Source organism: Leuresthes tenuis, unplaced genomic scaffold (genome assembly GCF_036924035.1).
Source record: "Leuresthes tenuis unplaced genomic scaffold, fLeuTen1.0.hap1 SCAF_23, whole genome shotgun sequence".
In the NCBI taxonomy this organism is placed as follows: Eukaryota; Metazoa; Chordata; class Actinopteri; order Atheriniformes; family Atherinopsidae; genus Leuresthes; species Leuresthes tenuis.
Window position 1 is genome coordinate 4,071,113 of NW_027325377.1, and position 27,875 is coordinate 4,098,987.

The 27,875-nt window shown below is 42.5% G+C and overlaps 1 protein-coding gene across 2 annotated transcripts; it reads right to left on the minus strand.

The window, feature by feature from the left end:
• Positions 1–389: 389 nt before the first annotated feature.
• dyrk2 (dual-specificity tyrosine-(Y)-phosphorylation regulated kinase 2) lies at positions 390–27,550 on the minus strand. Of its 2 annotated transcripts, none has more exons than XM_072377913.1 (7): positions 27,454–27,550; positions 13,619–13,722; positions 9,033–9,375; positions 8,789–8,952; positions 8,307–8,696; positions 8,131–8,221; positions 390–7,959 (listed from the first exon to the last, which is right to left on the minus strand). In XM_072377913.1, the coding sequence occupies exons 1-7, from the start codon at positions 27,491–27,493 to the stop codon at positions 7,313–7,315; spliced, it is 1,779 nt and encodes a 592-aa protein (XP_072234014.1). In that variant the 5' UTR covers positions 27,494–27,550; the 3' UTR covers positions 390–7,312. The 2 variants fall into 2 exon arrangements, with proteins under 2 accessions (XP_072234014.1, XP_072234015.1); XM_072377914.1 differs by lacking the exon at positions 27,454–27,550 and adding an exon at positions 17,283–17,554.
• Between the last annotated feature and the right edge of the window lie 325 nt (positions 27,551–27,875).

The window sequence follows — 27,875 nt, forward strand, 5'->3', positions numbered from 1 at the left end:
ACAAGCTAATATTAAATCTTCATTCAGGTGTTGGTTACACACCGGATGCTTTTATCACTTGTTTTAATCTGTTTTTACACCCTGTAAGAAGGATTTTTAAGGATAAATTTGAAAACAAAAAGGATGACAAACGTGCAGAAGTTAGGTAGTATGTCATGTTATGCTTGTAAGTTACTAGCTAACTGACAAACTGCTTATGCAACATCAAAACACACTGAATGCCACCAAGTTCACATATTAATAACAGCTTTCACTCCTGGAATTGAAACAATATAATCAACTAAATATAAATGACGGATTTAAGCCTTATTTTGAGACATTTCTGACAACATCCTGTTTATACTTAAAGTATTGACAGACTAATTTCATGAATGACCAGTACATAAAGATGAACAATAAAACTGTTTTTATTAATAATATTTTTTTCCACCACAATAAAATTTAACAAAGGCTCACTAGAAAAGTGTCAACTTCTGTGTTCTGTACAGTAGATACAGTACATTGTATAACTGGCCGCGCCGTGGCACCGCAGCGCATTTAACACCCCGAAAAAATGTATTATTCAAACACTTTGCACATTATTTACAGATAAAATCAACGATAAAACCCAGCTGGCAAACATCACAGAAATACAGCATAGCCTCACCCTAACAGCTGCAAAAACCTCCCGAGAGAAGCTAAATGGCTACTGAGCTAGTAGTCTTACAAGCTACAGCCGCTTTCACACATTAGCAAAAATCTTTTCTGAATGCTACCAAGAGGTCAGTTAAACCAGACTTCATGTTCCTCTGTGACTGCAGTCAGTAACTAATCTTTTTTGTGTTTTTTTTTTTTAAATCACATTTTTCTTTCCTTTTTATCTCAGAGGTGGCTGCTTCTCCCTGATTGCCTCCTTGTTAACTTACATTTTTGCTTTCTGTTGTACTTTCTGACTGCCTATGTGTGTCTGCTTGAGCGGCTAGCATTTAGCTAGCTTTGTTAAGGAATGCACTTTGGTAGATTCAACCAAATGCCCTGGGAGTTAGTCATAATGACAAAACTAATGTAATCTGAGGTACTAACATGAAAAATAATGCCTTAAAACCACATTAATGCTAACAGTTTGTGTGAGCCCCTCAGTAGTGCTCAACTTATTTGCAGATAGCAGGCAAAAACTTGCTTTTTGCTACTAGCATTCAGTTAGCAGTAGGCTAGTGTTAGCTTCACTGTAGAGAAAATCAATGTCAGTGCAGCAGCTAGCAGCTTGACGCTAGCAGTCAAACGGCTAGTATTAGCTTAGCCCTGTCGTCAGCAGGCGTCGCCCGTGAGTCCTGAGGCGACAAGTTGCGACAGTTGGCTGATATGTGTCTGTACATTGTGCAGCCATGTTATACGGACCCCCATATGCCAACACACACACACAAACATATGTCAGTGCTGATCAGTTTAAAGCTACAATCTGTGGGTGGTGCGTTAGCCTGCTCTGCTGGCTCTGTAAACATCATGGAGACCCACATATGAAAATTAAAGGAACAAAATAGTCAAAGTAAATCAAAATTACAAGATGGCTGGATGACTCTTCTGATAGGCCTCAAAGTACAACCAAGACATAGATTCACTTGTTAGTCAAATAACAAAAAAAGTTACTGGAATCAGAACTACAAGTAGAATCTGCGAAGTAATTGATTTTAAACATTATTTCCCCAAATTCGATTTCATAGTTTTCAGACACTAAAATCATTAGCTTTTGGTTTTTGAATATCAAACAAAAAAAATCAAAGAAATTCATCGTTCTTAAGTCATTCAAATTTGACAAAGAATTTGCTTTGGGGCTCCTGGACTGTTGCTTACCCGACTTGATTTTCCACAAACAGGATGTTCAATTGAAGAAAAAACTTTGAATTTAAGATTTCTAAGAGAAAATACTATAGTATTTTAGACTATAATAGTAAAAGACTATAACCATGACAATTCTAGTCTGTCTGTGTCAAATATCATGGATTAAAGAATTTTAAAATTCAAAACTAAGTCCAATATAAATTATGTGTTTGGTCAAACAATACGAAAGGAATTCAAGATTGCACAGACCTAAGAATTTTTACAAACGTATCTCTCAAAACATTTACAAAAAGTTTGATATTTCACTTATTTCAAAACAACTATCGTTTTAGTTCTTACAATACTTTGTCCAGGTATTTATACTCCACTGAAAACAAAAATGGTAAAAAATGTATTTACTACTGTTCTTTAAAGCTAAACGCTTCTTCTGCTATACCTGCTAACAGTTTCCTAAAGTTTAGGTTAGGTCCAGTTCATGTTGCTTTAAGTAGAGCTAATGTTGGTAGAATTTATTTGTTTTTGTCCATTCTTAGTTGGGTATTACGAATTGTCCACAGTTTAATGCTTCTGAAATGTAGTGGGCCTTTAACACAGCCAGGCTGTGTGTATTTCGAACGGTTCTTCTTTAAGGGTCACGTTTTACTAAGGGTTGGTTCCGATGTCGTGGGTTAGCGTTCCACTTGGCCCACAGGGACCGTACCCAACCCCATACATGAGCACTTAGCCCTAATGTTTGACCCCTTCCCTCCGTTTTGCAGAGGTAAGGGTAAAGTAAGGCATTGTGATCGGGCCTTAATTGGTCAGACGAGGTTTATTTGGATCTCGGGTCTGCTAATTGCCACTTTAATGCAAAAAACTATACTGTGGACCCAAGGTTGGAACATCGGCACCTAACCATCGGTTAGCATCCGACCATTATTAGACTTTGTTAGAGAAACATATCAAGCTTTTAGCATATTGCGGGTATGGTGAAGAGACAATTATGTGAATATTAATGGCATGCAAATTATTATTTAGAATGTTTTCACCTTTAATGCAGTAAGAAATGAACAGTGATTTGGTTAGTGTAACCAACTTCTCACTTCAGACTGCATCTATTTGAGGTGGAAATGCTCAGAAAGGTTTTAAATTAGGTTAAGACCCCAGAACCTGACTCTGGGTATGGTTTGGTGTCTCTGAATGTGTCTGAAGTCACATGGGTTCACATGGTGTCTTTGGGATTTGCTGAAACAAACCAGGAGCCAATCAGCAAGCAGACTTTGGCCAACAAACCTCACGTTGTTTTGAGTTGCACCAAAAGATACTAAGATTTCCTGATAGCTGTGTTTTCAGGATGTTACGTAATAAAATTGTAATAATGTGTGTGTGTGTTGGGTAGGGGTGTCATGGCGGTGAGATACTGAAGGCACAAAGTTACGACTCTCAGCACTCCGTCTCACTAAAAAACAAAAAAAAAAAGTAAAAAAATGAAAATAAAACAAAACCACACAACCAAACAACCAATCAAATCCCTATAAAAGCAAAAAACATCAGAGGATTCTCTCCCCACTTCCTCCTCCTCCACTGGGATGGGGCGGAGCTTCCCCTGAGATGGGCGGAGCAGGTAGTGTCTTTGTGTTCCACACTCTTTCGGTTCCTCCTGTGCATCGCATCATAGTCGTCCACTTCCTGTGTGCTACATTACATCATCAGGCCGACTGCGTTCACGGCCAATCACAATCCTCCTCCTCAACTTCATCCTCCAGCTCCTCATACGACTTCGTTCTAAGAGTGCGCTCAGATAAAGTTGTGTCTGTGTTCATATAATCATGTGTTTGTGTGAGGGAACAAGCTTTAAGAAAACTTTTAATATTGCACACATGCATACTGCTACAACACACACACACACATTCAAGTACAGTACAGTACAGAATGAACTGCACATTATCGTAAATAGATAGATTCGATCTATAAATATTAAAATGTGGCAAATAAATACAAATCTTCTTGCACACATCCCATCCCCAATCACACTGACAGATCCATTTACCAATACTGAACTTGGATCAGTAACAGCAGTCAAGTTTGATCTGCTGCTCATTGATCTCTAATTGAATTTACTGATAGATGAATCAGAATCTTGTGCTGCTGTGGGGTTTCTGATGAGCTCACAGCCCACAGCAGGTGGTGGCAAAGTAACTTCTTCATGTGGTGAGGAGGCTTCAGGTGGTATTGGAAACAAACTGTAAAGCTAATGAAGAAGAAAGACTCTCGACACGTATAACAAAGAAACCTCATGCAATATAAACCAAGAGCGGACACAGTCAGAGACTTAATCGAATGTTTTAAAGATCAACTTGCAGGTAAATCTTCAAAGTTTCTGCCAGATATTTCTTGGAAATGTTTCTTTTATGTGTTTTACAAGACGTAACAGCAGAAAATAAGGTTTTAAAGAGAGCATTTCTTTTAAAAGTGCTAATTATTACCTAAAATGTGTCTTTAGGGACTCGTCTCTACCTTGGTGCCCTGTGTAGAAGTGTATGGAATGCCATTTTGGTCAATATCAAATATTTAAAAAGTTGATTAATTAAACTGAAAAACGCTAACAAGAATGACATTTTTCAAAGAGGGAAGCTTTTTATTTGTATCTCTTATATTCAGATCAGAGTCGGTGCAACATGTGATCTTCATCTGAATAAAAGAGATGCAAGTAAAAACAAATATGGGATTAAAGAATAAAAGCACCCCGAATTAAAAACGCGTAAAATTACATATACGTGTACAAAATCTGTTCCTGTAATCATTTGACACCCATATTTATTCATTTAATAGTAAAATGTATTTGAGTGTTTCTTATTGATTCAATATTGATTAAAATGGCATTGCAGGGTAGTCTGAGCTGCTATGATTTAATGACTTAATCCTAATTCCACCTCACTAGAACTAATTCAGCATCAAAACTTTAGATATTTAAACACCCGCTGGATTCTACCTGCAAGTTGGTCTTTAATGGCAGCTGAATGGAGTACTACTGTCTAATATTCAAACAACAGCAGCTGATATGAACATGAATTAAAACACTTTTACGTTTCGCCAAATTCCTGAAAATTCTCTTTAAATTTGGAGAAACACAACAAGCCGTTAACGAGCCCAAAAAACGCCTAATATGTATCGATATGACAGCGCCTTCTTACATATGATCATCTATCTTTAAGATAGTTTACTTTGAAGAAAAACCCTAAATTATAACCAAGCTTAATGCCTACACCTGTCAAATCTCAGTAATGCAACTTTTATGTCGCAATGCGGGAGAGAACAGAGCAGCTAGCGGATAAGTGAAGAAATGTGACTCAGATACTTTCATTACACAGCTACAATAATCTGCACAAAGACAAAAAACGGTCAGGGAAATGATTGCAAACTTCACCTTAGAGCCGTATAATTTCAATAATCATACATCAAACGGATAAAAGATTTACTCTTCATATATTTACTACATAGAAGCTAATTTGTCGCCCTAAAATACACCTGAAAGCTCACATTTCTGTCCGCTGAGCTTGAACTGAATGTAGCTTCAGATTGGATTTGCTGCAGAGTTTAAGTTAAATGAAAAAAGTTTAAACTGTGTAAGTTCTTGAAGCCACTGTCTTCCAAACAGCCAGAGTTTAGAAAAAAAATTCACTTCTCTGCGCTGTTTTAGCCTCTCAACCTCAGTTAAAGAAGACATGTTATGCTAATTTGCAGCACTACATTTTCATACTGTGATTCCATTCAATTAGCTATGCACAATTAAAGGAAAAAAACCCAAAACTGTATCTAGCCCGCAATGCAGCTCATTGTTTGAAATGAGTCATTTTAACCAATTTCTCTTCTGAAAACGGAAAAAAAAAAACGATGAAAACTTTGTATTCTAAAGCCTGAGCTTTTGGTTAGCACGGATTACTTCTACAGAAGTTTATCTATGTGGAACTTTGGCTATTTTCAAAAATAAGGAAAGCATAATAGGCTCTATTTAACAATGACACAAACATATGATTTCATTATGGACAACGTTATGGTTTCAAGAGGTCTCACCATTCATAAACAATTACCATTTTTTAAGGCTGAGAACAATAAAAATCACTTTAAAATGAGTTTTTTTTTTCTTACATTAAAATAGTAAAACACTTTTGATATCAGAGCCCTCTGATTTTAACATTAAAACTTGTCAGTAAAAAACTAAGTCTACCTTCACTGCTCATTCAACAGCCAGTTTGTGGGGTTCACTGTCAATTATGGTTCACAAAAGGGAACAAACTGGTTTTTGTTAGCATAAACATCCTTTGCATGCATTTGTCTTCTTCTTAATCTGTTTCGCCTACCTGTTAACTCTTAAAACGAACATGTTAAAACACAAAATGGTAGAGAGTAAAAACATTGCCTCATTTTATCTGTTTCATAAGGCTGGGCAGTGGAGAGCTAACACACTATGGCTAAAAATGGCTAAGTATAGCCACGAGACTGCCAAAGAAGGCAAACGGCAAGCCAGCTTTGGTTAACCGACTCCTTTAAGTTTGCTAGACTAACTGCTAGCCGGTAAAACTGTAAATAAACAGAAATGTGACAGCTAAACACAAACAAACAGCTGTCAAATAACTGAACCAATGCCAGTTAACAGTTAGCCAGCTGCAGGCACTATGCTAGTATTGTTGCACTGGCTAACTACTTAATATGAAACAAAAGCAAGCAAAGAAAGTTAGCTAGCTAACAGGTGGATGGTTAGTTATATCAGGGTTGTAGGATCTTTGATTGAGAGTCATACATGTGATAAAAATGTTGATTAACGCCCACCAACATAAACATACTGAAACACAACACAATATTAATTGTTTCATAGTAATATGAAAAAAGCTAATTGCTGAAAAGCTGTGGCTTTAGTTTTAAAAGGATATGTCACACTTGTCAGTTTACAAGAGGAACCTTGTCTGTAAAGCCTGACAACTATAGATATAGCCTTGTAAGACTGAAGACTGAACATTTTTGGTGTTAAATTGATCAACCAACTCAACTTAATAGAATCTGTGCTTAAAAAATATTTTTGAAAAGCCTTGTTCCCTCTATCAGCACCATGTTTTTGTTGTGTTTGTGAGTTTGGAGCTACAGAGTGGTGTGATGCTTCTTGATTGTCTGAGCAGCCCCACTGTCATTTCAAACAAGATGCGATTTCCCATCTTACTGCTCAAAATGTAAAACTAGTGTTATTCAACAGGGCTGAGAATTTGAGGCTTCTGAACGCACCCCAGCTTATCAATAAAGTTTCCTTCAGCTCAGCTTACATCCCACCCTGGCCACTTTGCACACTTTAACACTAATGCCGTGTTTTCGTGACTGAATTCATCTTGAACGCACCCCAGCAACGCTCCAAAAAACCTCCAACGCTCTTCAAAACTGGACAAACCAGTTTTATTCAGGTCTAGCTGGCTATTCGTGAGCTCAGCTGTCATCTCCCACCACAGCGAGCGGGGTGCATTCACTCTCAGCTGACCAGTTTGGGCAGAACTGTCCTGGGCTGGATGTTTCCGTTGGCATCCGTAATCGCTGCCAGGTTAGTCCTTGTTTTGGAGGAGGAGGAGCTGGTGGTTGAGGTGGTGGCAAGCTTGGAGATAGAGGTGATGGCACCGTCAGTAGTGGTGGTGCCCCGTTTGGATGAAGACGTCTTGTCCCCTGCGATGGTTCCTGTTGGCGGTTTGGGGAGTCTCCTCCTCAGCCACAGGTGGCGCAGTGCCTGGCTTGGCGTCATCCTAAGCGCCGGGTCCCACTCCAGACACTGTTTGAGGAAATCCAGAAAGAGCGGGTCATCGCAGCCCTTCAGCGCTGCGCTCATGTCCTTGCTGCCTGGGGGGCCGCGTACCTTCCCTCGTCGTGAGCGACCGCCATTTAGCGCTGTAGTGCCGTCAGACAGCGTGGTGACGGTGCAGTACCGTGGATACCCTTTGGATGACACAAAGTTCTTTGCCCTTTTGGAGGCGTCTAGGAGCTTCTGACTGGGCATACCCAACAGCTCGATGATGCAAGCCAGCTGGTCAGCTTCATCTTCACCCGGCAACAGGGGGTAACCGGTCAGCAGCTCAGCCAGAATGCAGCCCAGTGACCACATGTCGATAGGCATCCCATACCTGGAACCTGGAGGGCAGGACAAAGCAGTCTGAGTGAAATCTTATACTGATGAATATCTAGTTTTTAGACTGATGGCATCATTCATTTTAGGCAGCCACTGACTTCAACATATTTAAATAAAACTTAACTTGGAGTGACTAGACACTGAATATCCTTCACATGCAGCCTTTTTCTTACCAAGTATAACTTCTGGCGCTCGGTAGAACCTGGATTGGATGTAGGTGTAAACCCTCTGATGTTCATAACAGCTAGAGCCAAAATCTATGACCTGGGGGAGAGCCAAGACAAAGACAGTTTCATTTGTCAAGAAAAATAAGGAGGGTAGCTTCTACAACATGACTCAGCAGTCTGACCTTGATGCCGCTGCGCCCCTGCTGTTTGAGCAAAATGTTCTCTGGCTTGAGGTCGCAGTGGATGATGCGGTTCTTGTGCAGCGAGTCCAAACACTGAAGGATGGAGTGGGCAAACTTCCTGACCAGCGGGAGGCTGAAGCCCTGGAACTTGTTCTTCTTGATGAGCTCGTAGAGGTTCATACTGAGCAGCTCGAAAGTCATGCAGATATGGTTTCGGAAGGTGAAGTTCTCCAGCATGTGGATGACGTTCATGCTTGAATCCTTGTCCTGCTTCCTCAGATGCTCCAGGATCCGGATCTCCTCCGCCGCCTGCCGATGGAAGCGCTTCTCGTTGCGGACCATCTTCAGAGCCACATGGGTCTGAGTTCTGTGGTCGAAGGCCTTCACCACCTGGAGGAGAAGGGGAGACGCGATACCATTAATCCTTGACCTGTCAGACCAGATACGATTCAATTTTGTGCCCACGTTGCAGTAGCAGGTACCTGTCCAAAGCTACCCTTGCCGATGACTTTCAGAACTTCGTAGCGGTAGGCGATATGGTCATGAGGGACTTGGATGTAGGACCCCTGATCATCGTCATAGCCACCATTGTTGGCTCCGCCCAGAACTCCTGACCTCTTCTTGGCGTTGGGTCCGACAAAGTAAACTGAGGAGGAAGATACAAGAATGAGTTTTTATTCTGCCAGTGAATCGCTCGTTATCACAAAGAGACGTGCATCAGCTCACCCTCGGGGTAGCTGAACACCTCGTGGTGTTCGAATGAGGACAGTTTGGACATGAACTGCTTCATGGCCTGCTCAGGCGACAGCGTGTTGTGCTTGGGCTTGCTGTCCGTTGACTTGTTGGAGGTGGCGCTGCTCTGCCGACAGTGATGGGTGGAGTCTGGCGCTGTGGTCTGCCGGTCCGGCAGCGGCAGGCCCGGGCGGGTGGAGCTGAGTGGTGCCAGGCCGTTGGGTTGGGAGGTGAGGACTGAACGCTTGTTGGTGTTCTCCTCGTACAGCTGGGTGACGTGGACCTGCGACTGTGACGATAGTTGGACAGCGTCCGACATGGCGGCTTTAGAACCCCCCTAGAGGCAATCAGAAGCACAAAGTCAGGGTCTAAATATGGTCGGGACAATCTAAACTGCATTCAAATCAAATCAAACAGGAGAGTTTGTGTGAAAACTGCTCAAAGTCATCCTTTGGCCCTTATCAGACCATACAGTGGCTTCAGATTGTTGCTTTCCAAACTGTTTATGTCGCAGCCTGATGCTACAATAGTTTAAATACATTTTTTTCTCTTTAATCTGCACTCTGTAGCCCATAATGAAGTGAAAACAGAACATTTTCGTATTCAGGCCCTTTGCAAAAATACTTAAAATTTAGCTCCGGAGCCTCCCATTTCTCTTGATTGTTGCTGGGATGTTTCCAAACGTTGACTGGAGTCCACCTGCGGTAAATTTAATTGATTGGACGTATTTGGAAAGGCACACACCTCTCTATAGAAGAACTGAAAGTGCACGTCAGAGCAAAAACCACGCGATCGATGAGCTCAAAAGAACTGCCAACAGAGCTTAGATCCAGGATTGTGGTAGGGCACAGGTCTGGGGAGTATGCTTTCTTCAGGCACTGATACTATTTTTCTATCTAGTATTTCTAACTCAGTGTAAAGATGCTCTGATTTCTCTCATTTGTGCCTCATCTGATGCACCAAAAAGATGCTCAACAATGTAAATATGCAGCTAACGAGCCCCTACAAATTAGGAATGAATTTCCCGGAATGAGGACAGTTAATTCGTGTTCACGAACAACTCTCGGTCTCCGTCTGTTGTTCGGTGACTGAGTCACTCCTTGTTGCCACGGTGACCAGTACCACCTGGGTCCTTTCAGATAACAGAGGTGCATTTGGTTTCAGAGCGGCTCAGTTCAAAGACCCGCTGTTTAACACAACGCCGCCGGTGTGTGTGTGTGTGTATGTGTGTGTGTGTGTGTGTGTGTGTGTGAGAGATCCGGCCTGCGAGGGAACTGCCAGATGTAACACACACACACACACACACATCAGCGTTTGTGTGTCAGCAGTGATGGTGACATATGAGCGCTTATGGCATCATGACTCCTCCCACACCTGACAGCACCTGAACACAACTTTCACCACCACATATTCAAAATGTATCTATAATCAAAGGCAACGTCTCGTTTAGCCAAAATATCTAAAGAAATATGTTCATTATTATAGAAAACAGAATCATTTCTGTTTAAAAATACAAACAATTGTTTATCACAATATCAGAAGAGCACAAATATGATCCTCTGAGTGAATTCAGCTGTAAAATATCAGCAGTTACTCTTCAGTCATGCTTAAATGATGGTCACTTTACATCACTTATCCTCAGCACATCGTCTGTTTGCAGGTTGGTTCTTTTCTTGTTTGTTGTGTAGCTTATAGACAGTTCTTTGTGTTTTTTTGTGTTCCTGCCCTTTTCACTTTAATTCTATAGTGTACAACACTTTCTTTTATGCTGCTATAACAAGTCAATTTCCCCGTGTGGGATGAATAAAGTATAAATCTATCTAATCTTATGAGTCTGCAGAAGCTGTTAAATTAGTTTCTGACCTTGAACCTGTATAAATGAGAGGATGCATCAAATCCAACAGCACCCAGAACTCTGTAAAACAATGAAAGGTTAATAATTATCAATGAATGATTATTGCTCTGACTTAACTGGCCTCTTGTCACAGCCTGAGCTCGGCCTCCTCATTCTGGACCTCTTAAAATCCATCTGAGTTTGAGCGATGTGTGTCCAAACAGTAACAAATAACACATTTCATGAGCTGTTATGGAACTGAACCCTGAGATTAATGGGATTTATCTGTGTTTTCTTGCTCAGATTGACTGCTTTGTACCTGAGCTCTGTCTTAATACCTTCTGGAGCTGCGTCCTCTCGGCTTTTTGAGTGACCGAGTGTGAACTTTGAGTTTACGAACGTTCCTGAAGAACAGCCCAAGTTTGACAGATTTTGCGAGTTCTTGTGGAGACTAAACCTGAGATGAGCGAGTAGCAGATATGAGTCGCCTGAGCTCACTCTTAGGGACAGAGTGAGGAGATCAGCCACCTGGGAGGGGCTCAGAGGAGAGTTTGCTGCTGCTCTGAATCAAAAGGAGCCAGTTGATGTGGTTCAAGCATCTGGTCGGGGGCCTTCTGGACACCTTGGGTGCAGAACCAGGACTCACTGGGAACATTGGAGGACTCGGAGGAGGTAGCTGGGAAGAGGTGTGTCTGGGTAACTCTGTTCAGTCCGATGAGCCCCGATCCGATCCAGGACAAGCAGCAGAAAAAGTTTGGATTGACAGCGAACCACGCCCTGAACATTCTGAGTAGTTCCTATAACACTTAAACCAGGTCCCTTTAGTGGTAAAATACTTCCGCTGGAACTCTGTTTAGCTCCTGGCTCTTACAGTGGAAAAGAAAGAAGTCGAATAAGAGACCCTGAACACACCAGAGCTCCTGGAAAAGTGTTTACGATCCCCATGAGCCCCAGAGAAGACAAGGAAACGCCTAACATACCGATTATGGAATAATAATGAGATTGCTGAGGATCTGTGTACTCTGCTCAGCAGGCCATTTATTGATCGCTATAATTAACCAAAGCAACACGTCACAATGGGAAACTCAGATTTTAGAGGCATTCATCGTCTTTTTCAACCAATGTGACAACCACCGCTAACATTCCCCCTGAAACTACTAAAGGACAACTTCTGGAATTTGGATTCTCCAGCCAGAAACTGATCTGTGTGACACTGTTACAGCATTTAAAGCCTCAGATTTGTCTGCTCAGAAGTTCATATTAACATTTAATGAGCTTTTGCTAATGTGCAACAAGAAACCCTCTCAATGCTAACGTAGGTATGAAACCACTCCGAGGGTAATGGAGCACATTTGTGCTGAAGCAGTTCTTTTACACCATTAGTCCTGTGTGTGTGTGTGTGTGTGTGTGTGTCCTTCACAGCAGCCTATAAACCAATCAGCTGTTTAAAGCATCTCAGAGCAGGAAGCTATTATTAGCCACGTGGCTACAGCGTACTTTTCCACAGGCTCACTGCTTCTCAGAGCTAACAGCACGCTAACACGCAAGCTGCTGCTCCAAGACGCTCTCGTTGTTTCATATTTATAAATAAACATGACGACTGGTGAAATTCGACGGGCCCCAATAGAGTTCCAGGGAAGGCAGAATGGATTAAAGTTAATTCACCAGGACGTACTCTGGTAATCTGTTTAGTGATTCTCATGAATCCAATCAGTTGCCTGCTGAACCCTGGACATGGATGCATCTCTATAAAGGGAAAAGATTGCACCGCATCATGCCACACATTTTAAAGGCCTGTGCAGCGGCTTCTCCCTGCAAACACCACGACTTTCATTTGAACTGAGCGGCTTTTCTGTTCCTGTCATCCAGCTCCTGTTATTTCCAGCGTCAAACAAACCTAATCGAGTTTCTTTAAGAAGTGGTGAAGCACTTGAGTCCTAATTGACTGGTGTGGAGTCGCAGGCATTTACAACCCCACAAGAGGTTAAATGCCTGGATCGCACAGCAGTAAGTTAGAGGTAAAGAAGCTTCTCACATGAGGGTACGTCCAGTTGCCTTCATCTCGCACTGGGATGTCACTTTCAGATGCTCAAGGAAAAGTGTTGCATTGAGTTGTGAAGGTAGAGGAGCAGCAGGTTCTGACATGTTCTGTACTTCCATTTCAATTATTCTGATACAGAAAAAGAAAACCTGCTGGTTTCAGTTCAACCCACAGATTTTGGCGTGCTGGAGAGATCAGAAGAGCACAACAATCCGTGCATTTCCAACCAAACTAATAATGCTGTCATGGAGGTTTGATCCGACCCGACTTTTTTCTTTTTCACAGGAGAGAAAAGTCAGTCTTTTCTGTTTCTTTTCTCCAAAAGATTCCTTTAAACAAAGCCTTAAATCTGAACTTAAAAGAGTAGTTCTTCCATGTTTCCTGCTGAAATGTACACTGGGTTTTTAGCCAGCTCCAGCTGGACCGGTACCGCAGGATTAGCACTGGTAAGCAGAACCACTGAGGCGTCAACACACTTTTAATGGCAGTAAAGTAGAAGCAAAGCTGGATTTTTAATCACTTGCACTGATGATTAAAGCTGGAATATTAAAAGAGGATGACAGAAACAACTCAGGCCGCCTCAAAGCGTCTCTTCAGAGAACAGTTCAGTTTGTCCCTCTTCAACAGATTTAGTGACATCTTGTGGTGGATTTGCAGATTGCCATCAAGTGAACATGTGACCGAAGCGAGTGTGAGTGTGTGTACCGTCAGCGGGTTGTGGTTGTTGTTGCGGAGTGGCGGCAGGGTGACGGGTGATGTCGTCTGAGAGCCGCTGTGACCGGGAGAGTAGACCGGCTCGCCCGATTTGCCTGAAGGACAAACAAGAGACAAAAGTTTGAGGAATTTCAAGGAGATCTGCTGCAAACAAAGAACATCTGAGGATTTTCAATCCTTCTGATTTCCTTTCAGGAAGTATTCACATCAAACTATCAGCTTTAAAGGAGCAAACACAACAAAAATCATTTGTTAATCATTTTGAACCTTTATTCAAATTCTTCACTGACCAACTTCATAGTGTTTAGAAAATGGAAAGAAATGTAGCATCAGAGGCAGCAGCACTCAGTAAAAGTGGTTTCCCATCGTGTTCCAGCAGCTTCCTTTAATGACACTGACTGTTGCAGTTTTCTGGCTTTAAACCTTTCTCTGATAACAGCCTGGATGCTCTTTCTCATTGTCAAAGATTCACACTCAGTAACAAGTTAAGAGATCCGCTGTCATACGTCCTCTACATCCAAACAACTAATCAAATAACAAATGAATGATGCCATCTCAAATAATCCTTTTGTTGAAATTCTTCATTTGATTCCCATGAGTTGAATAAACCAAACAAAGCTGACAGGATCGCTTCTTTTAGCCGCTGCAGCATCTGTTTTAAACCCAAAATAAAGAAACCTTAACCTCACAATTTATTCCCGTTGCTGTAAAGAAAACTTGCAGAGACTTTTACCTCCTGTCCTCGGCTGGAGCTTTACGTTCGATACAGAATAAAAAGAGGAAATCATTTATTGATGACTCCACTCATCAACCAGGATGCATGCTCGTCAGTTCCCAAAGATGTAATGTTTCATTCCCTCCTTCCTCTTTATTATGTAACCCACTCAAAAGCTCCACCTCAAACTAAATCCAATCAACAAATAAACTGTACCGGGGGTCAGAAAGTGGACGTCCATGTTGGAGCGCCTCCTCAGTGGGAGGAAAGCCTGATTCACGCGTTCATCTGCAGTCAAAGTGTTCATTTCTTCCTCATTTCTTCGTCCATTTAACAGTGAAAGGAACTGTAGTGGCTGGAATTCTTTCTATTTTCAGACATTACAGAAGAACTGGGATAATTATCACTGGTTTGCACAAACGATTCAGCGTCAGATGACAGAAAGTTCATGGAGAGGTTATTAAAGATGACTGAATTCAGTTTGAGGCTTGAGTTGGACTTCCCTCCTCTATGAAAACAGTGTAATCAACCAGAAACGACTATTGTGCAACATGTTGCTGTCACTTCTCCTGATTCTCAGGAGCGCTCAGATGTCAGAGCTGGACTTGGAGCAACTCCTCCAGGAGCAAACACTGAAAGAAGCAAACAAACTAAAGCTTAAAGCTCCACAGACACACGGTCCACCCGGCTCATGGAGAGTTTCTACACTGTCAGCAGAATACAGCTGGAAAACAGTCCAACTCCTGCTGCAGGCCATGGTCATCTCCCGCCTAACTGGGCTCCAGCCTGTGCTGTGAAACCTCTGCAGATGGTCCAGAACGCGGCGGTGCGTCTGGTCTTGGATCAGCCTTAAAGAACACGTCCCCCCTCTGTTCATTGAGCTCCTCTGGCTGCCCTTAGCATCAGATTCAAGTCCCTGATGTTAGCTACAAAGAGCTTAATGGAGCGGCTCCATCTACTTGAATGCTCTTGCAAAGGCTTCTGTCCCAACTGGGTCCCTCCGTTGGTCCCAGGATTGTCGTCTAGCAGCTCCTACACCACGCCTAAGACAATCCAAACTCTGTTCATGTGTCGTCCCACGATGGTGGAATGACCTACCGAGCGCTACCAGAACAGGGGCGTCCCTGTCTATCTTCAAGAAGCTCCTGAAAACCCAGCTCTTCAGAGAGCATCTCCTATCCCAGCACTTACCTTGTACTTCCCTACCCCCTCTATCTCTGCTCTTTATCTTTCTGCACTTCCTTCTATGCCTGCACCCTATCTCTACTCTGTCCCCTCTGACAGAGTCGGACTCCTGGGTTCCTTCTATGTAGCTTATTGTTAGCTTCTTATACAGCTGTTATATCTTGATTTGTGAGTCGCTTTGGATAAAAGCGTCTGATAAATACAGAAACAGAAACAAATCTGGCACGGCCAAGCTTCAAGGAAAAACATTTGATGTTATTCCCGAATGATGCTTCAGCAACAAACCCAATATTTTCTGTTTCACACATTATCACAAAGGAAAGTATCAGAACAGCTTCTGCTGATCCAAGTTCAGCCGTGGCTGTCTCCTGGTTCTGAAACGGTCCTGTTTTTGGTTAAATGACAGTAACTGTGACAGTAGTCAGCAGCACCGAAGCTCTTAATTACAGTCTGTACAGCGGGAGCAAAATAAAGCTGCTGGAAGCCGTCCTCCGGCGGTGTTTGAGCTCAACACCAATGAGTTAACTGAGACCAGCAGGAGAGCAGTTTAAAAGGTTTGGTTTGTTTTGGACAGATTGTGGCAGACGGCTTTGCAGCTTTGGACTGGACTGACCCATGCTAAAGTGATCTGGTCCAGTCTGCAGTCGGTCCGGCAGATTGACTCGGTCTAAGGAGGATGAAGGCTTTAATATAGTCTGATAATCCCCCGATTTGATGCCTGCCGTTACACTGCAGCCTCACCTCCTAAAACAGCAACAACACAGAGGTCAGCGGTCAAAGGTCACAGTGAAAGATTCAGTCCAGCAGCAGCTGATAGCGGTGGACTTTGACCAGCTTTCCCTCCAGCATTCCTCTCTGTTTCGGGCTTCAGACAGAGCAGCAAAAGCAGAAGCAGGAAATCCAAACGCAGCGAAGGTTCAGCAGCCAGAAAAGAGAAACTCTGACATTTCCAAACCTGTTTCAGTCCCTCTCTGCTAATCTGGCAGCAGTTCACATGCTTGGAGAAGCAACTTCTAACATTAGTGTAGCATGTTAAACATAGAACAAGCCTGAACAAGGACGTCTGTACACAACGTGTGTCCAAAACACCTCAAAAGCAACTATTTAAGCCCAGAAGTCTCCAGAAACATCAGGTTTGACTGCAAAGACCACTTATGTTGGGATTTTTGTGGGATATAAAGTGAAATATGCAGAAAAACGGCTGAAGCTGATCAAGATCAGAGAACTAAAGGTTGGCATTTGGTCTTTGAATGCGAATGAAAAGGTAAAAACAAGGAGAACGGCGCACATTTAAAATGATTTCTGATAGTTTAACTGAATCTTGAGTGACAGCTGGAAAACGGGGTACAGCGTCTAGCTCCTCCCACTTCTACGCAGCCAATCAGGCCGCAGACGTTGGGATTTCAGGAAGTTACTGGCATCAGAAAAGTGTGTGGGAGGGAATTTATGACTATTCAACACTGTGATATGTAGGTATAAATCCAGCTTATGCGTCAGAAAAGTGTCACACGTTGGTGAGTTATTCAGTTTGAACACGTCTGTTTCCTGAACGCTGACAAAGCAGACGACTGCTGTTACAGCTGGATGATAAAAGAGGAAAAGGGCCATGCAACTGATCCCATTTGTTTTATGAACTCATCAGTGAACGCTCCACTAAATCAAGAGCAAACAGGCAGAAAATAAATGCATACAGCACATTGTAAATAAAAAAGTCAGACCCGTGTTTTTACAAGGTTTCAGATGAAATAATGATACCTGAGGTGAGCTTCCGGATCAACAACATGTTTTCTGACACTGGAACTGCTGCGCATGGCGTCAAAGAGTCTCCAGATGGTTCAGAGTAAAGTCACAGTGTTGGCAGGACCCTCGCAGGCCACCGTCCGGCTCCTGGCTGCAGCAGACAGATGGCCTCTGCTCTCCAGCTTTAATCTGAACGCTCGCTGTAATCCTACTAATCAGGACAACTCCGAGAAAGAGACGAGCCACACTGCAGGCCGTCAACACGCCCCAAGCCACCATGTCAAAGTCCAAGTAAACCAGGAAGAAAGCCGCAAAAAGCTGCCTGAACGGATGAAAACAGCACCATATATTCTGCTGCTGTGACCAAAGCACTGGCTCTGGGGTCTTTAAATGTTTCGATACGGAAACACAAGCGTTTCCTCCTTCTGCTGCCGTCTACTTCTCATTTCCTGATCGAAAATGTGACGCCAGACAAGCGATGACATAAAGTAAGTTCCGTTGTTTCCAGGCTCTGAGATGTGAGGATGGTAACATAAGGCTGTGAAATTACAGTCAATTGTAATCAATTTGTGCTCTTTAGGCCCAGAAAGGCGGCGTCCACTTCTCTGGGCTCGGAGGCGTCTGGGATGGACCGGTGGAAACGTGTGCTGTGGTCAGACCCATCAGTATTCCACATCTTTGTTGGAAGAAATGGAGCAAAGAGCAAAAGCAGCATCCAGCCTGCTGTCAGCAACCAGTCCCTGCAGCCAGGCTCTGTGATGGTATGGGGTTGGATCAGGGGGCAAAGCTCATTTCCACTTCTGTGACGGCAGCATTAATGCAGAAAAGCTCACTGAGATTTTACAGCAACATATGCTGCCTTCAAGGCCACATCTTTTCCTGGGACGTCCCAGCATTGTTCAAGCAGACCGTGGAAAACCACATTCTGCCACATTCCAAAGGCCTGGCTGAGGAAGAAGAGGTTATTCACAAATTAAATGAGGACCTACGAGATAAAACATCTTGGGTTCATTCCGTCTGCAATCAAACAAAAGTCCAAGTAAACTGAGATTTTTCATATGGTGCCAACTTTCCTGTGAAGAGCTGAACCGAACCACCATAACAACTCAATTCCTTTACTGCATTTTCAGACATTATGCAACGAGCATAATGCTGTATTTCACAATAATCCGGATCTGCAACTTTCATGAAATTCAGCTTGGTAGTTTTTTCGTAATCTTGTTAGCAACGCTAACTGCAGCAACCCTGTACCTCCAGCCGGGCCGTGATTTAATGGAGAAATAATTAGATCAACTGAAAAAGAACACAAGCTCTGACATTTTCATCCCATGTCTCTCTTCCTTGTTTCTCATTTGTGTTTTTGGGGTATGGAAATAAATCAAACTGCACACAAGCACCATAAAAACTACAAGGAGGTGGAAATATTGCAATGTACGATAATGATGTAGATTCTGGGGGGAATAGCTTGTTTGTAGACGATAACGTGAAGATATGAAACAGACAATCTGCACCGATCACATTAATGAAAAAGGTTAAAAAAAAACATCCAAGTTGGGTTTTTGTCCTCAAGTCACAGCAGATTTAAAGACATCAATCTGACAACCATTTGCAACGCTGCCTGTTAGTAACAGCACATCAGAAAGCATGAACTGACTGTAAAAAACACAATACAGCCAAATATCTCTAAACAGGCATGTTTCAAGATAGAAGTTCATCTGTAACGGTTGACCATCTCAAGTCTTGATCCAGCCCCCATTTCTTTATGTATTCACAGGAAAACAGGAACTAGGTGAAGTAATTTACTGAAACGTGTTCAAACATGAATCTAAATCCAGAATCTGAGGCAGAAACAGAGTTTTTTTATCAGTTCTCAGCAGCTTTAAAGTGAATATCTGGTCTGAGCTCCTTTATTCTCCAACACAGCCTGAACCCTCTGAGACAAGCTTTCTGTCATTTCTGTAAGGAGTCTTCAGGAATAGTTCTCCAGGCTTCTTGAAGGACATCCCAAAGCTCTTCTTTGGATGTGGGCTGCCTTTTGTTCCGTTCTCTGTCAGATGATCCCACACTGCTTCAATAATGTTGAGGTCCGGGCTCTGGGGAGGATTCATCCCTCCATAAGACCTGTTGCCACTGATTTTCAGTCCACTTCTTGTGTCATTTGGCACAGCTCAGCCTTTTCTCCCTGTTTCCCTTCCTTAAGAACAGCTTCTTGACAGCCACCCTTCCATGGAGACCATTTCTGATGAGGCTTGGGCCAACAGTAGATGGATCAGCTGAAGGTCCAGATGCATCTCTCAGGTCCTGTCAGGTCACAGCTGGATTTTTTCCTCTTTCTTAAGGACATCACTTTCAGGTCCTGTTCATCTGCTGTAGATAGTTTTTTAGGCCTGACACTTCTTCTTTTGTTCTCCACTTGTCCAGTTTCCTCAAATGTTTTAAGGACACACTGCACACCATGCTGATATATGCCAAGTTTTCAGCTAATAGCTCTTTGGGAATCACCTTGTTGCTGCAGAAATCCTATTTTCTGTCTGTCAAACTGTGTTTTCTTTGCTGTTTTTCATAGATGCAGCTAAAGAAATGGGAACAAATGATGTGTCTTTGTGACAGGCTGCTGGTAACAAAGTGCCTAAAGATCCAGTTTAAAATGGCTTCTTTGCTAAGTTGTCTGTTCTGTGTCGACACAACACTGGTTCATCCCTTGAGTTAGGAGCCTTTTTTCTGCCTGAATGCTTCATAGGTCAGAGTTAAGTGGCTTAACAGAGAAAAAACACTCAGGTACAAGGACTGAAGATGAGTGAAAAAGCAGAAAATGTCCAAAACTTTTGAAGAAAAGACCTTCAGAAAGCCTGGATAACTATTGATCAGGGCCACTTTAAAGAGTAGAAGGAAGTCTGGCTGCTTGGAATGAAAATGTGGAGGAATGAGGGCTGGATGAGGACTTTCACACAGTGCTGTAGTTCTACATTTCCAGTTAGACTAATGACAGCTTGAGTTCACAGAGTGTGCAGTTTTTGGACAGTGGGAGGAAGCCTGTATGTATATCTACATTGTGCTCAGACTCCTCCTAAAAGTGCCCATGTCTTCTCAGAGCTTCATCAGCTGCACACGCTCCAGCCCTGCAGCTCGCCACAATACATGACTTCACCTCTGCAGCACATACTGATAACGTAACATGGATCTATACTGGAAAGCACATACTGTATCCTCCTCCTGACAGATGCATGCTACCAGAGTGGAACAGCAGCATGCTGAATGTGAACTCGACACCGAGCTGGAAATGCCAGAGAGCCGGCGAGCACGCCTGGCACGCTGCTCGACAGGACGAGTGAGGAGATCTGCAGCAACGTGACCATCCAGTGATGTGGCTCCCAGCAGGGGACAGCAGCACAGGGCTAAAAAGCAGCCAACGCAGTTCAGAACCTAACCTGGAAATGACAGCGTTTATCCCTGCGACATGCTGACGGTTTCTTTCTGTCCCCCACAGGCTCCTTTACACGACTCGCTGTTCACACATCTGCTCTGCCTCAATGCTAACAGGTAGGTATCAGAAGGTGGTTCAACTGCTCACAGATGGGAAATCATCACGGCCATCTGCTATGTGTGTGTGTCTGAGGTGCATATGGCTGTTTTACCAAATTCAGAGCTGGTGCTGAATATCTCAGCTAATTCTACACCTTTAAAATTTTAGTTATTGGAAGAAATACTGCTCTGCAGTGTGATCAGCTGACACCGGTCTCCTGCTGTCTGAAAACACTCAACAGTAAGCTTCTGTTCCAACTCAAAACGTACAAGTCAAGGGTTTAAATCTTTGCCTCATTGAGCCATCAGTAATCTGAGATAATCAATGGGAATGAAGGCCACTGATGAGCAGTATAAAGCACTTACAGTTCCACATTACGGCTGGAAACAAAGCAGCAAAGACAAACCTGCCAAACTGCTCCCAGAACGCAGTGTTCTGTTGTGCAGGTTGGGATGCAAAATCGAGCCGATGCAAATTCATTCAAGCTTCACGTATGGATTTAAGTGGAAAGGTTGCAACAACACACGCATTAATAAAGGCAAAGTCCAACGAAAACAAGGACAACAAATCATTAACCCAAGAAAAGAAAAATGAATGGAAACGCAGCACGGCTGCATCGAGTTTCCCCAAAACCACCCCGTGGCCCAAAATGCATTGCAACATATGCTGTTAAGTGTGCATTAAACTGCTTTTCTGTGACATTTCAACAACACATTGCTTCTGATTTCCTGAATCCACTCAATTCCAGTTCAGAATGCTGCAAATAATACAACTTTTAACTATAAAAGAGGTTTTTAATCAAGCTGATGACGACCAAACCATCACTTCAGTAAAATTAAACCCTTACAGAACAACACTGACGGTTCAACAAGCTCCAACATGCAGAAAGGGGAGATTTTCTGCTGCCACAGCCATGTTCTGCAGAAAACTGTGACTCCATAAAGACTTTTCTGTTTTACTGTCCAATTTCACACAAATGACATGCACTGTGGCTCTCTCCATCACTTTCACAGGCACATCTGAATGAAGCACGTGCAACATTAATGCAAAAGTGACCAAAGAGTGACTGAATGGTGTCACTTTAACAGAATGCTAGGCCTTTTGAGTTCAGTATCCTGTTCTCTTCAACACATGCATGCTGTGGAGCGATGCAACCTTCATCCCTTCTTACAGGAAACCGGCTAAGATGCTGGACCTTCAATTAGGTCTCTTTTTTTCTCCTCACCCTTTCAAGCTTTTATGAGCAGTTCAGAGGGTTTTTCTGTCAATAGCAAATGTAAGTACTGATGGTGATTTTGAAAGGTTGAGAGAAGCTCTTTGTAGCTGGTTTTATCATTGAACTGACAAGATAAAACTCCACTAATGTATTTTACAAATTAAAGACACAGCTGATGCATCTACAGACAATACTGAGTCTTGTAAACTCCAGGCAGAGCTGCTCTGCTTGACAAACACGATGTTCTGTAAAAAAAAAAAAAAGGTCTCACACTGACGCATACCAGACAAAACATTCAATTTAGGCTGAATCTTTAGCTCTGCAGACAGCTTAGAAAACCTAATTATTCTATCAAACTTCCCTTGAAAGCTAGTGAAAAGTGGATTTTTCTAAAGCCAGTTTGTCACTCTGCAGCAGCTCAAACTGTTTCCCTGCAGAGGTTAGTCCTTCTCAATCGACAGCGATTCTTCGTACAGTGACGTCTGTGCTTGTTAGTGTATAAAATGAAGCTGTGACAGAAAGTGGAACAAAAGTGGAACACAGCCCGAGGCAGCACAAACTGTCGCCACACAGCCTGGGGGAGCAAATGCAGGCTGTAAATTCAAACCAGCAACAAACTGCGAACACAACATGTGATACGAGGGGGGGCGGAGAACGCAGTCACAGGGAGAAACATGGAGGGTTAGGGTTAGAAACATGGAGGGAAGGTCTGAAAAACAAAGCCCCGAAGGAGGAAATACTCTCAACTAAATGCACAATATATAACAGGCGTAAAGTAGGCATCTCTGAGCTATAATCAATTAACAAAAATAACACAGATTTTACCAAACAGTAGACCAGAGGTGGCCACAAAACTCAGTGACTCAGCATGTCTGGTGTGTAGCCGTCTCAAGGACACTGAACATTTCAGCGTTCATCTGACATTACTTAGTTACGTCAGGCTGGGACAGCTCTATTTGTCTTAACCTGTGATATTATCCGCCTTAAAAGCTCCAGGTTGCCGTGCCGGCACGCATCAACAGTAATACCATGCAAGCCAAATGTCACCATGTGTCCAAGCCACCACCTTTCTCTTTGCCAAAACATTTAATTACCGATTCCCTGCCAGATATGCCACAAAACCTTCTGCAGGCTGCTAAAAATACAACCAGCCCAGCAGACTGGTTCTGGACAGAGTTCAAGGTGAGAAGACTTCAGGTGTTAATTTCATATTAACAACATGTCATCACGGCATTCACATCCTGTATGTGAGCGTTCTGCAGCCTTCAAACGGAACTCTTCAGCTTGTGATTACAGCATGTGAAGATGTGGAGATGAAATGCTTGGCATTCAAGGGATAAGTCGCTTGGTACAAGATTGGATCAGCTCTGCTGTATGACTCAACATGTCTGTAATCATCCAGGTCATGGTAATCCTAAGAACTTAAGTAGAAGACAACTGGACTTTGTTTTGGCTTTTGAAGATGGTTCACCTTCGTCCAAGAGGTTTTTTTTCAGGTCTAACGGACAGGCAGAGTGTTCCTAGTATTTAGAACACATCTGGTCGATACGGTGTTTATTTTAGTCAGGCTGACCACCAATCATCCTGAGACAGTTGGAATGGACTTCCAGAAATGTCCTGGTGGTATTTTCATTTCATCTTCTATGATTTGAGGTTTCTTTTATTGTTGTCGTCTCAGTGAAACCTCTCCTGCCGTGGTACCATGCCGACAGTCCACCTTAAGGAGTTGAACTTTCTGTTTTGGAAATTAGAATGACAGATGATTTTATTGCAAAACCAAACACTACAGCTGGCACACTTTGGTTTTTAGCCAAAGGACAACAGAGAGCCATGTAACATGCAGCGTGGTTACATGAGCGCCACCGGATCGGATTAATGGCTAAATTACAATAAGACTGAGTTATTCAGCTCATGGAGACACCTTAATCTGACAAAAAGACCGGACCGAATCGGGTTATTCGCGATCAGATTAAGACCCCGAGATAACTCGATCCAAACGTGCACTGAACGTGCACGTAGACGACAGTGGATTGGATCGAGCGTTCTGCGCATGCTCGAGACTTTTTCCCGCGATCGTCACCCGGAAGTGGAAGGAGACGATATTACTGTTGTTGTCGTCAGAAAGAAAGAAACAAACATGTTGTGCATCGTCTGTGCCATAACCAGCTCATCACAGATGGAGAGGGACGCAGCTTCATCTCGCTCTGCGTTCGCCATCTTTCTGAATGCCTGAGTTTGTTGTTGTTGGCGGTGAAGATGTCAACAGGAAGTGGCTCTATTAGCGATAGCTGAAATGGGGACAGCGCCACCTATCGTACCGGGGTATGACATGCTTTGTGCCAGTGATTCCATTCATTCACCGCCATATATCCAAGGATAATTACCCTCAGATAAGGAGCAGAACCCAACTGTAGCTGTAATCCAGTTAATCTCATCATGTGGACCCACTGATGGAGGAGGTAATTAATCAGATCTGGAACACAATGTGATGGACAAAGGTGCAAAGATCCCTCCATTTAAGTAGTTATTTGTAGGACTATTAATTGTCAACAAGATTTTCATGTCTGTGGCAGATGCTCCACACAAATGATTCATAAAAGCCAACAAGATATTGGTTATGATAACATCACAGCTAACAGTATCTTATACGAGCCAATGTAGAAGGTACAACAAAGCAGCTCGTGGCAAATAGAAAAAATAAAATAGCTGGTGTAACTACAAACAGTTTTACTTGTGATAACATAGAAAATGTTTAAGACAGGAAAGCAACTGAGGGTAGTTTGTTCAAGCTACTAATGTATCCTGTCTAGGCTAATATACCAGCTAATGCCAAAATCCTTCCATAATTATAATTAATCTGTTAAAAGTGTCTTCATTAGTTTATCAAAGTCAAAGCCAAGGTTATTTTTGTCATGCCCTATATAGCAGATATTAGTTTCTTGCTAATACTGATGTTAAAGCTGTTTAAACTCACAGGGCAGCTAACAAATTAAATGTTCAGATGACTGGGAGGCATGAATATGGTGAGCTATAACCACAATTAATGTCATCTTATCGGCTGTTATTGTAAAAAAATGCTGCAGTATCTTGTTTAGGATAGCGTAGAAGGTAATGTTTTTTTTGTTTAGGATAGAAAAGCAGCAACATGTGGACATATCAAGGCTAACGAAGCAGCTAACAAATGCTTCTTCAGGCTAACACGGCAGACAGCTGTATTTTGTTTGGGACACAATATTGACTAAGGACGCTAATGTAAAGTTTTTTTATATATACTCATGACAACAAATCAGCAAATTGTAGCTTTGTAGCTTTTCTTAAGCTAATATAGAAGCTAACTGCATCTTGTTTGGGCTAACAGAGCAGCTGAAGGTATTTCAATTAGACTAACATAGCAGCTAACAAATATATTATCCTAGCTCACATAGCAGCTTAAGGTAACTGATTTAGTCTAACATAGCAACTACACATATCTCATTTAGGCTAACATAGCAGCTATGTGGTGGCTGAGATACTGCAATTGATGACTTTGGTTTCGAGCCCTGCACTACACATTTTGCTTTACGGTCGCTTGTCATTCTTTTGGGCTTTGATTGTGTCTTTGTGGCCTCATCAACATGACAGCAACTTTATCTGTATGGCTGTACATGTGTCGGGTTTACAGACATTTGTTTGTTGACTGACAGACATGCCACGATATTGAGCAACGACATCCCTGAACATTGCATTCTGGGTAGTGAATATCATATTGTTTGTCAAGCCTGTCAAACTCACAACCAAAACAGACACAGATTAACAGCACATTAGGCACCAGAAATTACAGAAAGACAGAGATTTAACATTATAATAGAATAGAAAAATGTAATTCTCACAAAGGTATGTTATTGTTATTAAACAGAGGCACATCTTCTGGTGTCATTTCTATAAGCTGGTCAGAACATTTTTGTCAGAGCAATACAAAATCATTGCAGATTTTTATTTATTTATTTATTTTTTATTCCAAAATTAGGATGTTTAAACTGCTTAAAGACATAGCTAAAGCATGTAACATGTTAACCGTCAGCGTTAATCCTCTGTTAACTACTACTACCTCTGTGCTGAGCTGTGTTCACTCTTGCAACCCAGTGCGCAGCACTTTCAGCTAAACTTTGCCTGTGAAATGTGTTTTCATTACTGTTGATGGGAACCAGAGCCAATAAATACCCACTACAACTGCTGAGATATTTCACCCTGGACAGAATGTAGATTACATCCCTTCCCAAAAGTCAGATGTTGGCCGTTTCCACAACTTGTGACATCAAATTTCTAAGCTTTGTGTTTTTTTTCCAAAGCAAACAAAGCAGCTCATGATGTAAGACAGTAATATGACAGGTTTTGAACTACATTACAGTTAAATCTGTCAAAATATAATGTATCTGTGGTATTATGTAATTACAAGAGATTAAAGGATTGTTAGAGGATAGCATCTCTAATACCATAGTGATTAATAGTGTTAAAACAGCTCTAATTCCTATAACAATCATCTTAGTTAGATTCTACATGCTAAAAGTAAACATTTTAATCTGAAATACGATGAAGCATTAAATAATATTCAAAAACAGACAAAAAAATCGCCAGATCTCTAAAGAGAAAAGTACAATTTCTTCTGGTGGTTTCGTTAGAGACATTAGCAGGTTTCAAGCTAACACACAGCTACAGAAGCCACTTTAATGAGCACAAACACAGCTGTAACACTGCATAACAACCCTTATGTGCACCGTCAAGCTTTTTAAATGAGACAGCCTACATCCAACCAGAGACAGAGAAGAGAAAAAGGCATATTAGGGACCAAAGAGAAATACACTGACCTCAGCCCGAACCGAAACGCAGTTTTATTCTCAACCAACCAACCTGAAGGCCAAGAATTACCAAGCAACCGAAAACACACACAAAACACCACCGAATACCAAAGTCTCCGTTACACCCACCAACCGAAAACACACGAAAATGGAACAAATAGAGCCCGAGAGCTGCTGTGGGGGCTTTATACATGGCTAAAGGCGACAAAAACACAGACAGCAAACAGCAGGACACCACCAGGAAAGCTGCTTTTGCTGCTGCTGTCACTTCTCATCTGATAGCTAAAAATAAACATGGCAGACAGCGAGGAAGACGTCCGGAGGCGCCCCCGGTTCAGCTGCTTATTATCGGTTTGGTTTAAACATTCAGAGCGCAGTTTCTTCTCTGCCTGCCATTATGAGATTACAGATCATTTAATGAGCAGGGAAGCAGAAAGGCGAGCCTCTGGGACTGTGTGTGCTGCTGCCAGGTAGCTAGCAGCCTCTCCGGCTGTGTTTTCCTGTTCCCACGCATTGCGGTCACGTCCAAATGTGGCGGAGATACGGCGGCGTGTCTCCGCCACAGCGGTCCACACCAGGCGCCTGAAAACCAGCTACAGAAACAGTGCTCACCCGTCGGGAGGACCGAGGCTCCGGGCTTCTTGGTTAACATGGCGGCCGCTCCTCTCCTCTGGTCACAGACGAGCAGGACGCCTCCTCTTCCTCCATCTTCAGCTCCTCCTCTTCCTCCTTCTACACCTCCCATTTCTCCTCCTCTTCCAAATCTATCCCGCCACTCCCTTATTCTTAAAAATAACAGAAAAAACTGTCCTTAAAACAGTTTTCAGGGTTTCTCAGTTTTATAATGAATGTAAATGTGATCAAACTTTTAAAAACAAACAATTATTTTTATATTTTACCTTTAGAAAAACCTAACGTTTTGGTGTGAATTGTGCTTGTCTAAAATGATCTAAAATATATTTGGAAGAAATTCACAAGTATTATCACTTCAGTGTGTGTTTTCTTAGAACTGAGGCGCTGTATTTCTGCTTAAA

What these genes read in the sequence shown, in the direction of transcription:
- dyrk2 (XM_072377913.1), bottom strand. Translation starts at nt 27,493, where the DNA reads ATGTTAACCAAGAAGCCCGGAGCCTCGGTCCTCCCGACGG. An exon ending in GGTGTTCAGCTACCCCGAGG is followed by an intron (nt 8,953 to 9,032) that starts GTGAGCTGATGC and finishes CTTCCTCCTCAG; the next exon opens with TTTACTTTGTCGGACCCAAC. An exon ending in AGCGCCAGAAGTTATACTTG is followed by an intron (nt 7,960 to 8,130) that starts GTAAGAAAAAGG and finishes CCTGCCCTCCAG; the next exon opens with GTTCCAGGTATGGGATGCCT.